A 17,839-nucleotide genomic window follows, 5' to 3' on the forward strand; every position below is an offset into this window, starting at 1 on the left:
ACTCTCCTACGTATGAATCACTGTGCCATACACACTATTGTTACATCCAACATGTTTGTCCCCCTAAGGACTTTAATCAAGGTTAGTACAGGTACAGGATGCTTTATTCAGAAACCCATTATCCAAAACGCAACAAATTGGGGATGGTCATCTCCCATAGAGTCTATTTAAAGGACAACTAAAGCCTAAATAAAGAAGTAGGCTAGAAATGTTGTATATTATGTTTTGTGCTTCTGTACCAGCCCAAGGCAACCACAGCCCTTTAGCAGGGAAGATCTGTGTCTCCATAGATGCCCCAATAGCTCTTTTCTGCTGATTCACTGAACATGCTCTATGCTGTTGTAACTTACTGAGCATAGGGACCCACTCACAATATACAGTACACATAGAATATACACACACAATATAAGGTTGATTAGTAATTAAAACAGATAATTATTAGAAAGCAGCACAGAAACCAGTGCAATTAGCATCAGAATGTAATAATCAGCCTTGTAGCATCAGCTTATATTACAGACAAACCTCCTTTCTCTAGTTCTCTAGTCTATCCCCAAAGCCATCTGAGGTGGCTTTCGCCATGCTGCCCCCTTGCTTATCTTTGCATCACTGGAGGGGGCCACATTATAAGTGCAGACACTGTTGTTGCACAGTGGCTAGAATTGTAGCTTGAGTCGAAGGATCAATTCCAAGCAGGGTACAGAAAGAATACAAAGCAGCAGAAGATGGTGCCCTGGAGCTCCATTGCACTGCTCTGCATTTTAGGGTCAGATTTATTTAAGGGGCTTTTTTTTTACTAATGCAGTGTGGGGAGAGGGAAGGGGGGCTATGGCAGGCTTATGATACAAAGGGGGTTAAGTTCTCTTTTAAGCTGGCCATATAAAACCTGCCCTTGCCAAACGAGCAGATCTTTCCCTAATATGCCCACCTTGAGGTGAAATATAGCAGCTGATCCTTGGTCCTCATCCCAAATGGATTTTTAAACCTGGGAGAACAATATCTGGCTGATTTTGGCTACATATCAGTCAGTGAGGCCCACCAGAGAAACCCAAACTGTAAGCTGCTGATTAGGCCTGAAAGGACCAAATCACAGCTTTTATTGTCTGTTTATGGCCTCCTCTAGACTGTAAGCTTCACTAAGGCCAGAACTAAACTAAAGGATATATAGCTGCTACAAATTGTAAGAATATTTTGGTGCTATAATAGATACATGGTAATAATAACACAAGAAGAATTTTCACAGAAAACATAAAATCATTGTGCACATAGCACGGCAATATCTTCCAAATTCCTGAAGGTGTCACTACTTTGCCGAATCCATGTGAAATGCATGTTACAATCAGGTGCATCCCTTATTCATATACATTAAACAAAATGTTTTCTGTAAACACATATTCATTATCATTTAATAAAAAAAAACATTATATTTTATTTCATTCATGCCCAATAAAGCAAAGCAGCTTGATAGTATCACAGGTAAATTCATAAATCTGATTTAGCATTCCCCTTTTTCGCCTGGGTGAAACATGATCTATTATAAAATATCTAAAAGCTGATGGATCATGTTTTTAAAATAAACTGTAACAACAACAGTGGGGGCTCCTAAATTTGTTCGGTTTTGTTAGGATTTATTGTTCAGGTATGGAACCTGTTATCCAGAATGATCAGGAACTGGGATTATCCGGATAACAGGTCTTTCCGTAATTTGGATCCTCATACCTTAAATCTACTACAAAATCACAGTGGCGATCCTAGAGGGGGGCGGGCCCTGGTGCGCGACGCACAGCCGGTCCCCGCCCCCCTCCGTACGGCCGCATTTGCCGGCATGTTCAGCGGCGAACGGACTGCCGGGGGGGGCCCTGGCCCGCTCGCACCCCCTGCTCCCCCGGTAGTTCCGCCACTGCAAAATCATGTAAACATTAAATAAACCAAATAAGCTGATTTTGCTTCAAATAATGATTAATTACAATATGGGGCAACCCATAGTCTTCCTAAAGATGTCATCTACCAAACCTCTATGACTAGTTAAAGAGGCCACCACTCAAACAAGAGTTGTGATGGCAGAAACTGTCCATAGGACAACAACAAACTATTAGCCATTGCCAGTGTCAGACTGGGATGACAGGGGCCCACCAGAAAACCTTAGACCGTGGGCCCACTTTCCAAACTATTATGCCTCCTCTACTCACTTAACCTTTTTATTCTCCAAGTCTTTTATATCTACTTACTATACTCTATTGTTCCATTATTAAGCCTTTTTTTCCTAAAAAGAAATAGGGAATGACCATGATATATGCCAAATGTTTAGAAGCAAGAGAGCCAACTGAAACCTGCGCCCACCGGGAGTTTTCCTGGTAACACGGTGGGCCAGTCAGACACTGGCCATTGCTAAAAAAAAACAAAAACCCACATGAAACCCAAAAGGATTGGAGAGGCCACAGCAAACATATGGGAACGATTTTCTGTTCTTCTCAAAGTGTTATTTATTGAATATCCAAACACATAATCAGTTAAAACCAATAACATTTTTTTTAGATTTTTGACATATGGCATGCTAATGCCCTCCTATGCAGAGGGGAGTGCTTGTGTTATGGGCAGTTATGATGTACAGAAATATTAGATATTACATTCCTATGTAAAGTATAACAAAACTAAGTTGAAAAATACAATTGAAAAATAAAGATTACATATTAAGCCTTATCTGTCTTCTTTATTGTGTCTTGATTTATAGTAATTTAATAAAATCTCATTAAAGGACTATGAATAGTTTTGGGTTCCATTTTTAGTATAATTTAAGGATACAACCCACCAAGTCTGATTATCCGGTATAGAAGCTCCACAGCAAGCCTGCTTTTTATGGGAATTCTTATTGCTTTCTGCCCCTTGTTCAATGCAAAAGGAAAATATTTCTACATTCTGCTATTGCCTAGTATATGCTAACTAAGGGGCCCAAATCTCGATGTAGGTATTATAAGTATCTGAGTGATACTCAACAATACTTCATTTACCATAATCCAATTCATTTAAATACAAAAGGTAAGAGGAAGAGAATTTTTTTTCCACGAAGCAGCTATGGTTTGCTTTGTTGCTATAAATATAAACTGAATCAATTTTCACTGATATTTGTTTGGTAAGAGTTTCTGTTCTTATGAGAGCACCACTGAAATTTTTGTCCTTTGCGCAAAAATACTGCTTATTACCCTGAGAAAGCCATCCCAATGGAGAAGTATGCTGGTAGGATCATGATGTCATACGGATGAGCAGGGACTGGTAAGGATTAAGGCATGATGTATGGCTATAATGCAGAGCAGGCCTGGGCCAAGTCAGCCAGGCGCCCAAAGGAATCCCGGCCGGCCACTTTGCACCCAAGGCATTCTGGCCGGCCACTTTGCGCCCTCCCGGCAAATGCGCACCAGAGAGAAGCGCCGCTGGGGGAACAAGAGTCCGGACAAGGGGTAAGCGGCAGAAGGGGTACAAGCTTGTCGCCCCCACTTCGTTGTGCCCTAGGCACGTACCTCCAGTGTCAGACTGGCCCACCGGGATACCAGGAAAAGTCCCGGTGGGCCAAGGTGTCAGTGGGCTCTCATGCTGCTAATCATTTGGCCTTGCCTAGAGGTAAATCGATAAAGACTGAAGCAAAGGTTCCAGCAGAACTATTTCATTAAACCTCTAGTTAAAGCTATAATGTAGTGGTTTAAAACTAATAACCTGAATGGCTTGGAATGGATCAATCAGCCCAGACCTTGTTTCATAATATGCAAATAGATATACCTATTTATTAATCTTCAGATGTACTGAGGCGTGACTGGCCGCTTTTAAAAACTGAAACAAACAACAAAATGTTCAAAATCCTGAATTGCTGCCAATGCTTGTGCATATTTACTTATCAACATGCCAATTTCCCTTTTAATATTTGCATAGAGATCTAGAATAAATACATTGACTAATGGTTGTAATATTTGTAAGGATACACAAGACAAAGTGGTGTAGAAGCCTCATCGTAATTGAGTCACATCTACCAACCTCTAACCAAACAGGGCTTTGGGTGTCAACTGCAACTCTTCAAAGCTACAAACTCATCCCCCAACTAAGGTGTTTATAGTCACAGGTAAAATCTATAATGTTTTCCCCCTTTACCCCACCAAGAGAAAGGGTAATTTATGTGTCTATCACTTGAATGAGCTCATCAGTGCATTTTAGCCATGCTAGGCGATTCTTTTTTATGCCTGGTCAACCCCCCCCCCCATCAACCTACCATGAATGTCCAAGGAGGAAGTTTAAAAAATGATGCAATGTATATTTTTTAAGGCTCTTACTGAGTTTGGCTTTAATGTAATATTTATAGTTTAGATGCAACTTTTATATTTCACTCATCTTACTAGAGTCTGCACAAATAACTGACACATTCTCACTTGAGAGGCATTAAATAAGGCTGCAACCCTGGTCCCCTGGATTGTTTGCTCTGGTTCCTGAAGTTACAGCAAGCATCATTAGGTTCAATGAGTTGCCAATGAGGAAAAACTTTCACTAAATTGCTCCTCTTCCTAGTTGCTTTGGCTGACACCTTGCAAAGTCCTCCTGACCGCTAAAAACTTTGAGCACTTTTTTGGCCTCCTTATTAACCGGAATAAATTCCATATTTCCCATTAGACGATGAAGCCCAACAATATCAGATGCTGAATCAGCCACTTTAGTGGGTTTCTGAATTTCAATATTTAGTCATTGTATTCTCTGAGGATCAACAGAAGTATCTGACAGTTAACGTGTACACTATACTTACTAGAAATAATAATCAGATGAATGTGTGGAGAGCCATTCCACCGTCACCACCCTATATAGTAGTACAGGTATAGGACCGGTTATACAGCAAGTAAGAATTAATTATATCTTAGGCAGGATTATGTCCAAGGTACTGTTTTATTACTACAGTGAAAAATGAAATTAGTTTTAAAAATCTGAATTATTTGATTAAAATTAATTCTGTGGGAGATGACCTTCCATATTTCGGAACAGATCCTATACCTGTAATTTAAAAGATGATTTTCATACCACAATAATTGTATGTGCAAACAATACATGTAGCTACCGGGAAAAAAAATTTCTAGAAATTTGACTCTAATACTAAAACATTTATTTGCTTGCACAAAATGAATACTTAAGCAACAGATCAAATGAATGACATATTATATCAAATTGAATGACATATTAAAGAATCTTACCAAACTGGAATATATATTTACATAAATATTGCCCTTTTACATCTCTTGCCTTGAACCACCATTTCGTGACTCTATCTGTGCTGCCTCAGAGATCACCTGACCAGAAATACTACAACACTAACTGTAACAGGAAGAAGTGAGGAAGCAAAAGGCAGAACTCTGTCTGTTAATTGGCTCATGTGACCTTACATGTGGTTTGTATGTGTGCACAGTGAATCTTACGATCTCAGGGGGCGGCCCTTATTTTTTAAAATGGCAATTTTCTATTTATGATTACCCAATGGCACATACTACTAAAAAAGTATATTATTATGATAATGGTTCATTTACATGAAGCAGGGTTTTACACATGAGCTGTTTTACTCAGTATCTTTTAATAGAGACCTACATTGTTTGGGGGGTATAGTTTTCCTTTAAGGTGTGGGGTGCTGCCTTAGCTTTTAATCAGTATAGTAGAATAACCCCCAAATACACCCTTGTGGGAATACAGTCTCCATTAAGTGAGGAATCTGGAACTAGAGAAAAAACTTGCTCATACTGCATTTTTCAAGTTAGAAAGTAGATATAAATCAAAACTGAAAAATGCTGCAGAGACAGTCCTACGGTTTACAATCAAACCTGGTTTTTATGTTTCTTAAATAAGAATGTTACCCTTTTTTTCATTAAAATATGCTTACTTTTTGATTTAAGAATCTCAAAAATGCATCATCCTTAAATCAGCCTGCACATGTGTGCCCCAGGGTTGAAATACTGGAAAATTAGAGACTGGAGATTAATATAATCTCTTAGATCAAAGCAATTTTTTTTTTATAGGATGTTCTTTTTCCTAACGGATTTTTCTACATGGATTTTTCCTTGGATTTTTCTAAAGGGGATTTCTCCATAAAGACTCTTTCTATTGAACCTTTTCATAAGAATTTTTTCATACGAATTTTTTAATTAAAAAACAATATTTTATCTTATGGACATTCACTTTTTTCACAAACAAATTCTTATTCACAAATGAATTTTTATTCACAAATGTATTTATGAAAAAATGTTTTATTGAGATATTTCACATATTATGATATTTTACCCTATTATATGTACAGTGGTGTGAAAAACTATTTGCCCCCTTCCTGATTTCTTATTCTTTTGCATGTTTGTCACACAAAATGTTTCTGATCATCAAACACATTTTACTATTAGTCAAAGATAACACAAGTAAACACAAAATGCAGTTTTTAAATGAGGGTTTTTATTATTTAGGGAGAAAAGAAATCCAAACCTGTGTGAAAAAGTAATTGCCCCCTGAACCTAATAACTGGTTGGGCCACCCTTAGCAGCAATAACTGCAATCAAGCGTTTGCGATAACTTGCAACGAGTCTTTTACAGCGCTCTGGAGGAATTTTGGCCCACTCATCTTTGCAGAATTGTTGTAATTCAGCTTTATTTGAGGGTTTTCTAGCATGAACCGCCTTTTTAAGGTCATGCCACAACATCTCAATAGGATTCAGGTCAGGACTTTGACTAGGCCACTCCAAAGTCTTCATTTTGTTTTTCTTCAGCCATTCAGAGGTGGATTTGCTGGTGTGTTTTGGGTCATTGTCCTGCTGCAGCACCCAAGATCGCTTCAGCTTGAGTTGACGAACAGATGGCCGGACATTTCCTTCAGGATTTTTTGGTAGACAGTAGAATTCATGGTTCCATCTATCACAGCAAGTCTTCCAGGTCCTGAAGCAGCAAAACAACCCCAGACCATCACACTACCACCAACATATTTTACTGTTGGTATGATGTTCTTTTTCTGAAATGCTGTGTTACTTTTACGCCAGATGTAACGGGACGCGCACCTTCCAAAAAGTTCAACTTTTGTCTCGTCGGTCCACAAGGTATTTTCCCAAAAGTCTTGGCAATCATTGAGATGTTTTTTAGCAAAATTGAGACGAGCCTTAATGTTCTTTTTGCTTAAAAGTGGTTTGCTCCTTGGAAATCTGCCATGCAGGCCATTTTTGCCCAGTCTCTTTCTTATGGTGGAGTCGTGAACACTGACCTTAATTGAGGCAAGTGAGGCCTGCAGTTCTTTAGATGTTGTCCTGGGGTCTTTTGTGGCCTCTCGGATGAGTTGTCTCTGCGCTCTTGGGGTAATTTTGGTCGGCCGGCCACTCCTGGGAAGGTTCACCACTGTTCCATGTTTTTGCTATTTGTGGATAATGGCTCTCACTGTGGTTCGCTGGAGTCCCAAAGCTTTAGAAATGGCTTTATAACCTTTGAAATTGAACTCAGGTGTGATAAACCACAGTTAAGTTATTTTTTAACAAGGGGGGAAATCACTTTTTCACACAGGCCCATGTAGATTTGGAGTTTTTTTTCTCCCTTAATAACGTAAACCTTCATTTAAAAACTGCATTTTGTGTTCAGTTATGTTATCTTTGACTAATAGTTAACGGTTTTTGATGAGCAGAAACATTTAAGTGTGACAAACATGCAAAAGAATAAGAAATCAGGAAGGGGGCAAATAGTTTTTCACACCACTGTATTTATTGGCAAATGCACTTTCGTTTTGATTAATAGTATCCTAACGAATTATTAACTAATTAATCAATTATTGTTGATCACGCCCTCACTACTGGTCACGTTATCTCCTCACGCTTTAAATTGGTATGTGCATAATGTGTCTGTATGCTTGATAAAGGGGGTTACCCCGAAACGTTGCATGCTGCAAACCATTTAATAAATTAGCAAGGGTTTACCCTGCTAGCTGTACCTGTGTGCCAGTGAATTTTCTTTGGATCCAGGGTTGAAATACCTCATTGTATAAAGCATGGGGTGCTGCAGAGTCTGTGCATGTTCCCTAATTAGAAGGAGAGCCCCATTTTGAATTGGTGCCACGCTGTGCTTAAGGTGTAGTGTCCAGGTATAAGTGAGCATAGTATGAGATTGTGGAGAAAATTCCTAAATGCACCTTTACTGGTATGTGTGAAAGTGTGATCTGCAAAGCTCAAGGTAGCTTTTATGTACAGGGCTACTTAAAGGAGGGATTATAATCACAAGATAGGTAAAATATTGACTTCAAACAATCCTACCAACAACTAATGCATAAGGTAAATTCAATTTGCTTTACGACTTATCATGAACAGTTGAATAAGACCCCTCAGGTCTGTAGGGTCCAACCTAAATGCTGGCATTATACTTGTTTAAAAGAAAGGAACTGGTAGGTTTCCCTGTCTTCTGCTCTGTTCTGCATTCCCTATGCCCCTGTGTGTGTCATACTCTGCCTGCCCTATGCTCTCAGAGTGTACCATACTCTGCCTGCCCTATGCTCCCTGGGTGTACCTTACTATGCCTGCCCTATTCTCCTTGGGTGTGCCATAATCTGCCTGCCCTATGGTCCTTGGGTGTACCATACTCATTCTGTGTGTGAAATGCTCTGCCTGTGTGTGTGTCATGCTCTGCCTGTGTGTGTGTGTGTCATGCTCTGCCTGTGTGTGTGTCATGCTCTGCCTGTGTGTGTGCCATGCTCTGCCTGTGTGTGTGCGCCATGCTCTGCCTGTGTGTGTGCGCCATGCTCTGCCTGTGTGTGTGCGCCATGCTCTGCCTGTGTGTGTGCGCCATGCTCTGCCTGTGTGTGTGCGCCATGCTCTGCCTGTGGAACATAAGCCTGGTATTTGTTCTGGGAGTTTGTTAGTATTTGTAAACTATTGTTAGAGGCCCCTAAGATGTTTAATCATGTGCTTGGGGTTATCCACAGGGGAGTGATGAGTGATATCCCTGCAGTGAGCATCAACATTTGGTTTCTTGGTATGCGACCACCATTAATGTGGACATAGTCTTGTGGTAACATAGGTGTGATTTAAAAACAGGGCGTGGTCAACACTGGCTTCCATTATCAGCCGTCCACCATGTAGGCCAGAAAAATTCTGGCCCTAGGTACCACAGACGTTGGACAGCACTGCCTTAGAAGACTGGAGCATGGAGGGGGGGGGTATATTTTTTCCCTGAATGCCTGACAGCCATGACGTTCCTCAGTGTTCAAAATAAATATTTTTTTAAAAAATACACTCCTCACTCATACATGTGCCGACTGGCAACATATCAGGGTCCTAAAGGTCAGGGAACAGGTTATGTTCCAGGTCTTATGAAAAAGAGGTTGTGGTGATAAAACTTCTTAAAAGCTATAAAACCTCTATCATGTGTACTATGTCTATAGGGAATACAAACACATATACTTTGCCGAAAAAGATGTCTATGCTTCTACAGCTAGGATTACAGCATGTGAAAGGTGATTGTGGGAACCTACCTGTATTTCCACTTTGGCTTCTTTTGGGAGTACGCTGAAGTTTACAATAGCGCGTATCATTTCCAGCAATATGGAGAGAATGAAGACAATAAGCTCCTGGCGATTCTCCTGCAGAATGCCCCGTGTCACATAATAGATACAGAACACTAAAAAACAAATAAAAGACTGAGGTTTTAGGACTGTTTTGTGACGGTCATACAGCACTTAGTGGTCAGCCAACACTCTATTTTTAGCTTTTCAGTTTGGTCTGAGGCTCCATTCCCAACGGGGTGTTTGAAAAGGAACAAAGCTGAAAGGGGAGTGAAAAATTATGCTTAAAACTACACTATAGATGAAAATAAAGTCAGTGCCCAGCCCTATTAATTACAAATAGCACACAGCAAACAAATGAGAGGATTAAAAGCAGCCATAAACAGGCTAGCCCTTACTGTACTTCTCTCACTCTATTATTCAATTCAGAACAACATGCTGATTCTCTTCACTGTAATTTTCCTCCAGGTCACATAATCTTTGATCCACCAGGAACACTAGATTATCTGTCAAAACAGCTCTTGACATACATAAACAGATGGTCAGTATTATGGTTGAAATGGCCAAACAAATCTGGACTGTAGGACCAGCTTCAGATATAGGAGATGCAACCACCAGATTGGAATGAAGTGTGGTAGGGATAATAGTAATAACATAACGGCATTTATGTTTTTAATATTTGTCTAGGATAGGTACCTGGACATACAGAAAGTATTGTCCAGTACTGTGACCAACTGGATGGGCCCCTTATCTAGATGCAGCACACTGGATTGAAGCAATAAACTAAAAGATCACAAGACCTTCAAGGAAAATCAAAACATGAATCAAAGAAGGACATTAACAATCTGGGATAGGAAGCACCACCAATAATCACTCAAACACACACACTAGTTGTCATGAGGCATCAGTCACAGGACAAATGTTCTCTCAGCAGTTCCACTCAAGCAGGGCAACAGATACAGAATTGGTTTATTTATATGTTACCTTGTTATGAACCAAATGGGGGCTAAAGTTTGTGTATATCATTTATAAATGTTTAAATGATTTTGTAGTAGCTTTAAGATATGGAGATCCAAATGATCTATTACAGGTATGGGACCTGTTATCCAGAATGCTTGGGACCTGAGGTATTACGGATGAAGGAACTTTCCATAATTTGGATCTCCATACCTTAAGTATACTTAAAAATAATTTAAATATTAAACAAACCCAAGAGGATTGTTTTGCCTCCAATAATGATTAATTATATCCTAGTTGGGATCAAGTAAAAGGTCCTATTTTATTAATTCAGAAAAAAGGAAATCGTTTTTAAAAATTTGAGTTATTTTATTATAATGGAGTCTATGGGAGATGGCCTTCCCGTAATTCGGATATTTATGGATTACGGGTTTCCAGATAAAGGATCCCATACCTGTAAAACATGCATGTAAAACGTTTGGAGTTTTAAAAATAATTAAATATATTTTCGACACTGCTGGCTGCCTTTAAGTGGAGAGCACAGGTTGACGTTCTTTCTTTAAAGGGGTAGTTCACCTTTAGGTTAATTTGTAGTATCTTATAGATCTTAATCCTTGCAACTCGTCTTCATTCTAAAATTGTAAAACTGTTATAATTATATAATTATTTGCCTTCCTCCTGTGTCTTTTTCCAGCTTGCAATTTAAAATATCTGCTTGTTAGTGGTCACTGACCAAAGCAGACAAAAAAAAAAAAAACATTGCATTGGAAGACTGTAATGTTATTTCCATTTTTAATGGCTGATCTTTCTATTAAGGCTCTCATATTCATCTTCATTCTGTCATTCAAACCACTACCTGGTTGCCAGGGTAAATCAGCAACCAGATATCAACTTACATTCCAATCTGGAGAGCTGCTAAACGAAAGGCTAAATCTTTTTCAAAACATTTTTTTTTAAAAATGAAGATCAATTAAACATCATCTAAGTACTAGTACCTAGTATCTAGTACTGCTCCAGCAGACTTCTGCACTGAGATCAATTTCTCAAAAGAGCAAACAGATTTTTTAATATTTAATTTTGTAATCTAGACATATCGTCAGTTTCCTAGCTGCCCCCAGTCATGTGGCTTGTGCTCTGATAAACTTCAGTCACTCTTTACTGCTGTAATGCAAGTTGGAGTGATATCAACCCCCAGCAACCTAACAACGGAACAATGGGAAGGTAACCAGACAGCACAAGATAACAGCTGCCTGGTAGATCTCAGAACAGCACTCAATAGTAAAATCCAGGTCCCACTGTGACACATTCAGTAACATTGAGTAGGAGAAAACAACAGCCTGCCAGAAAGCAGTTCTATCCTAAAGTGCTGGCTCTTTCTGAAAGCACATGACCAGGCAAAATGACCTGAGATGGCTGCCTACATATCAATATTACAACAAAATACACTTGCTAGTTCTGGGATGAAATTTTACAATGAGTGAATTATTTGCAGCGTAAACAGTGTAATTTAGAAATAAAAACGACATTATTAAAATCCTGACAGAAGCCTTTTAAGAACAGGGCCCAAATATACCTGCTGGGTAAGCTTGCACAAGGTGCAGAGCTCAGCTTGCAACTACCGGTGGAACAGGATCAACTACTCTGTGAATAGGACCGAATAGGGACACTATTGAGCCCTATATGTATCTAGCCCTGGGCCTAGGGTTTCCACCTTTTTTGGAAAAAAATATCAGCCTTCCTATATAATTATCTTTTTTCCCTATTAATAACATTGGAATCAACCATAATTTTTACCGGCCAGGTGGCAACCCTACTTGGGGCTCTACCAGTGGTAAATGATTCCTAACACCTGAATGGAAGGTGTCAATATAAATTATGCATCAATACAAATATGTAAGTCTATAAAACCTGTGTAACAGCAGACAAAATAATCCTGCTATCCTCTAGCATGAGGCTGTTTCACAGAATTAAGCACAAAGGCATATGGAGCGTAGGCTCCGCTGCTCTCAGTCTGTGTAGTATTAGTAGACGGAGAGAGAAGCCTGCTTTTGTGTTTTCAGGCGGATCCCCACTCGACTCTGCATTCGTTTATCCAAGTGGAGGAGGAAGCTGTACTTATCAGTACAGTTTCACTGAGGTGCAGATCCGCTTCTCTCAGCCTGTGTTTTGGATATATCTGTGTGCTGACTATTGGATGGCCAGCTATGAATTTCTCAGAATATAAATACATGCTAAGTCAACAAGTGGATCTATGGCTGATTTTGACACAAAGGCCATGGGTCAAATTGAGCTGGTAGGGTGAGTGAGCCAATTCCCAGTATGTCTAAAGAGAAATGCATAGAATGATCCAGTACTCTCTCTCTGACCTATCATTCCTGAAGGTTGGTGGGCAGCACACAGATAGCCTCTGGAACTTCCTCAAGGATTATCTAAACAGATTATGTAAGCAAAATGCTTAACTTGTAAAAGGGCTCAAAGTAAAAATGTTTTGCAACTGTATGTACAGAAACAGAAACTGAAATGGTGTGTACTTACGTATTCCTATTAGCTGTATAAGAGACACCGTAAAGTCTTCATTGTTTTGTTTCACCAAGTTAGAGATGGTGAGGCCCAGTACACAAAGCAGAGAAAGTATAGCAAGAATAAAGTAAGTCTTTATTGGCCATGTTAACTCTGCCCAGGGCTTGATCTAAATTAGAAAAACATTAGTTGAAATATCAGTCATACTACTGTTAGAATCCCAAGCCTAAACCAGACCATATCTGTTTGATTCCGTTACCAGATAGTCAAACAGACAGATAGATAAAGGCAAATTAAACTTTACATGTAGATGTACATAAGATTGCAATATTAAAGATTTAATCTCATTGGCCTTGCCTTTTTGTTTTCTATATACTCTAATTTTTTCTTAGATAAAATAAAGTAATGCCAAGAAATATCTTCACTGTCTTCCCATTAATTGCTGGGCTTATGGCACATGTGAGAATGTATGGACAAAAAACTCCATAAGCACAATTTTCTTACTCATGGAAGTGAGCTGAACAATTATTGAAATACATATCTACCATGGTTTCTCCAGAGGAAAAAAAACAAAATCATTTGTGTGTAACAAAGCTTAACTTTTTTTGAGGAAGTGTGGTGTTACAGCATGACTGACAATGTGATTTCTAGAAAATGTTGTGAAATCAGAAACCTATTGGTGTCATACTTCCACATCTATGTTTGCCTAATAATATAGACTATATTTCAATGAGAAAAAGGAATATGGAACAAAGCTGTAGAGAAACTAAATACATTGTGGCCTATTTTAACCATAATGGTTAGATGCTAGAATTTCAGTGGGCTGAAAGGGAAAGTCTCATGTAGCTACAAATAGAAGAAAATAACACTTTTTAGCCAGCTGTGCATACAAAGTATAGGAAAGGAGAACACACACTCTAAACAGCCTAAAGTGTAACTGCACTCTGTAGTAGGCTTGCTCTTTACCCAGTGACTAGGGATTTCAAGCAGTATACCCATAGGATGTAAAAGACAGGGGAGTAGTGATGTTAGGCCTCTTTGAACTCCACTCAGTAAGGAAAAGAGTGCATGGTGCAAAAGGCCTAAGGAAATAGATTCCTCAGCAAAAGAAGAGAGTACTCTCAGGCAAGATGTACATCTGAGCAGGTCTGTACTGGGACTCAAAATAGGCCCTGGCATTTCCAGTACCCAGAGGCCTAAACAGCCCCCCACCAGCCCAATAAATAAGAGACTGTCTGTGGCATCTTATAGCAGCCCCTCTGCCATGTGCCAGAACCCTCAGATTGACTGCCTGCACATGAGTGGAAGTTGGTGCTTGAATGTGGATTTATTATTAGTATAGCTTTTATGTGTAGCTCATTCTATGAGTGGGTTAGGCTTGTAGTAGATAGTAAAGCATCCACAAGCTCCACAAATAAGGGCAGAGGGATTAGTAGTTAAACACCTGCGTGATAGGCTTACAGGAACAGTAACACCAAAAAATTAAAGCGTTTTAAAGGAATGACAATATAGTGTACCGTTTCCCTCCTCTAGTAAAATTGGTGTGTTTGCTATAGAAATACATCTATAGTTTATATGAACAAGCTACTGTGTAGCCGTGGGGGCAGCCATTCAAGCACAGGATGCACAGTAGATTACAGATAAATTCTAAAGAATCCCATTGTATACTACAGAGCTTTATCTGTTATCTGCTGTGTATCCTGTGCCTTTTCTCCTTTTTCTGCTTTGAATGGCTGTCCCGTGGTCACACAGTAGCTTGTTTATATAAATTATAGTGGAGTTTCTGAAGCAAACACACCAGTTGCACCAGCAGAGCAAAACAGTACATTATATTTTCGTTACTTTAAAACACTTTAATTTTTTGGTATTACTGTTTATAAAAAAGAAAAGATCCCTAGGCCTTGTGCCCTGGTACAGAAACAACTGTGTGAATACTAATGGTGACTGTAACTATTACCCAGGCTTTTCTAAAATGACTTAGAAGCTATTTACTGTTTACCATTTGAGGGTAAGTTCTTTGTGAACTGCTGTAAGATCACATCCCCAGCAATAAGGTACTGGTGTTATTAAGAACCACTGACACCCAAATAATAGTGAAGTGTGAGTGTGTATGGAAGAATCAGCCTGGAAACCTTTTCCTGGACACATCGGGACAGAACCCTGTGTAGCATGTGCAAAGATCTGTCTGCATAGCATTACATATACAGTATATAAAAATAATAGCCTATGATTAAGTTTAAGTGTCCTAGTGACACGAAACGCGTCAGACGAGAGATGACTATGTAAATAAAGCTTTAATTTTTTATCTACTACTTCTGGTCTGATCAATACGTGAGTTTACCAGTGTGCCCTGCACCAACATGTATGCTTCTATATATGGATTAACCGCTCCCCTGAGCTGAGGGCCTGGGGCTGGAGCACCTTGGCCACGTTTCCATTTTGGTGAGTGATTCTAAAAGTCTTTTTTGGCCTTATGCTTAAAATGTTCCTGGTCCAAAAATAATAGAATACCATTAAACCTTGTGTAAAAATAAAGTGGAATAATAGTAAAAGGGAGTAATTATGTGAAGACAGTAGACAGTGCTTTATAAGGCATAGCTTACTGTGTGTGCAAAAAACTTCCATATAATATGATTCAGTGGAGACATTGTCCATAATCTTACCCATTAACCTGCAGAAGGAATTTTAAATGATAAAAATTAAAATAAAGTATAAAAAGCTAATGGGCATACCGGATGACTGGCACAAAGATTACATTTAGCTTGTTTGGATTGTTAGAAAAAATAAAGAAGAAAACTTACAGGGCCAAATGGAGTAGGAATGAGTTCTTGATGCCTCGGTGCTAGATTTGGCAATGGAAAGTCACTGCCATCACTGTTCTGAGAAATTATAGGTCTGTGGAATTGCAAAAGAACCAGAATATATAAAATAGTTAAAATGTATTGCTTAGTTATAATGTAATTGCTCTGTGAATTCTAACTTCCGCGTTGGACTTGGTCTCCTAGAGCCGACCAGATGTGCCTCCTGACGGTGAGAGAACTCTGGAGCAACCACCAACCTGGACTGAAGATAGAGCCAGGTTTCCCATTGCAGGCTGTATTATTAGGTGCACCACATTCATGTGCAGTAACCGTGTTGCTTTGTTAATAGGTGCACCATAGTGGTGTGCGGGCAGGCCAGGATTTGTGGAAAGGCCACCAAGGCCCGGGCCTAGGGTGGCAGGATTCTAGGGGGAGACATGCTGCCCAACCTTACCCACATTGGTTCAAAAACACTGTTGATGTGCAGGAGATACAATAGTTTTTTAAACTTTCCGTGCGCTAATCCCCATTTCTCCAAAAATGTGTGCGCATAAAGGGGAGGGGATGGGGGCAACGAATGACAGCAGGCCTAGGGGTGCCCGCTATGTAAATCCGCCCGTGTACGGGCCAGGGGCCGGCTCCTGCACAAAATCTTTGGATTGTGGGTACGGATTAAGCTCTTCTCTTACTCTCCCCGCCCACGACCTAGCACTGCCGGCTTCCAGCGCCTAAACTTGTGCCCACCACTTTCATGATGTCACTGCGTGGCGAGTTGGGGGGAGGTCTATAAACAGAGAGGGAACAGTGGGCCGGGAATGGGTTGGGAGGGGGCGGTTAAAGGTCGGGCGCAGGTCAAGAATTTCTCAACCTCCAGACTTATGCCCAGTGAACAAGATGCAAACACTGTTTTGAACGTATACTCAGAAGTGACACATTCTTTTCACTGGAAATGCTAGAGGCAACTTGCCCTCAAATTGCATCAAAACAAGTGAACGTAACTCTGCATTCACCCACACTGGAAATACCAAGGGAAAATGCTTCCGTGTGGGTATAAAACATGGCAATTCGCATCCAAATTTGCACGTTGCACACTGACTCCTTTAATATATCTTAATACAGTGAACAGAAACATCAACAGGCAGGGGGTGGATCATTATCTCCCTCATGACGTGGTGCTGGCAGACACAGTCTCTGAGTAAATTCACTGACCATCACATCATTGAGGAACCTACTCATGTCTTTATACTACAGATAGACTTAAAGCACTGCTCTGAATTACCCATTGGTGCAAAAGTGCAGTATACCCAGTAACCAATGGGCTATTGTCCGCTCAGCAGTCTAATGGAAGTTACCTTAATGAAACAAATATGTCTGGTTGCTATGGTGACGGTATATTTGTATCTATGCAAGTAAAGGAGCCTATAGAGTTCAAGCTCCCTCCCATCAAGCAGTAGAGCGAGAGGTACTATAAGAAAAACACCACTAACTAACCTGTTATCTTCCATACTGCAGACTCCTCCGAAGACAGTCAGTCTCAGACAAATGAATATAAGGCCTTCTGAGAACGAGTGTTGAGCACAGACCCGCAACAGTTGCGCAGCACCCCTGCGCCCATGCAGCTTCTGTGCCAGACACTTATACAACCCCTCTCCGCCTGCTTCTCTGACCCTGAGTGGTTAAACTGCACTCCTGGCAATGAAATAGTTACTCCCGAGCAGCAGTCATCGCCGATAAGTCATCGCCCGTTGCATTATGGGACATCCGAGCCTTTCCTCCAGGAAAATTCTGCCGAGTGTAAACATTGGCTGACGGAAACGAAAGCGTTCCTAGTGTGAAAATGGTCTATGTAAGGGATTCTAATCTAGCGAATAAAAAGAAAGTAAATACAGCCCCCCCCCCCCCCTTCTCCTAAAGTGAGCATAACAAAGGAAGGAACGGGCTACTGCTTTCTGGGCCGCCCTTTCCCCACAAGAGGAGATGTGAGCAGCCAGTGGGAGCGCACAGGAGTCAGTAGGCAACACAGTCAGCAGTATAA

At 40.2% G+C, this 17,839-nt stretch overlaps 1 protein-coding gene across 1 annotated transcript in view; it reads right to left on the reverse strand.

Moving 5' to 3' along the window:
• LOC108696549 overlaps positions 1-17,839 on the reverse strand; it is a 35,583-nt gene extending 17,744 nt beyond the window's left edge. The window contains exons 1-4 of the mRNA XM_018226017.2: positions 17,296-17,839; positions 15,805-15,898; positions 13,019-13,172; positions 9,497-9,642 (exon numbers count right to left, since the gene is read on the reverse strand). Of these exons, the coding sequence (XP_018081506.1) occupies positions 9,497-9,642; positions 13,019-13,172; positions 15,805-15,898; positions 17,296-17,309 (408 nt within the window). The 5' untranslated portion in view covers positions 17,310-17,839. The remainder of the gene's footprint in view (positions 1-9,496; positions 9,643-13,018; positions 13,173-15,804; positions 15,899-17,295) is intronic.

The sequence above is a fragment of the Xenopus laevis genome, chromosome 7L, assembly GCF_017654675.1.
Source record: "Xenopus laevis strain J_2021 chromosome 7L, Xenopus_laevis_v10.1, whole genome shotgun sequence".
In the NCBI taxonomy this organism is placed as follows: Eukaryota; Metazoa; Chordata; class Amphibia; order Anura; family Pipidae; genus Xenopus; species Xenopus laevis.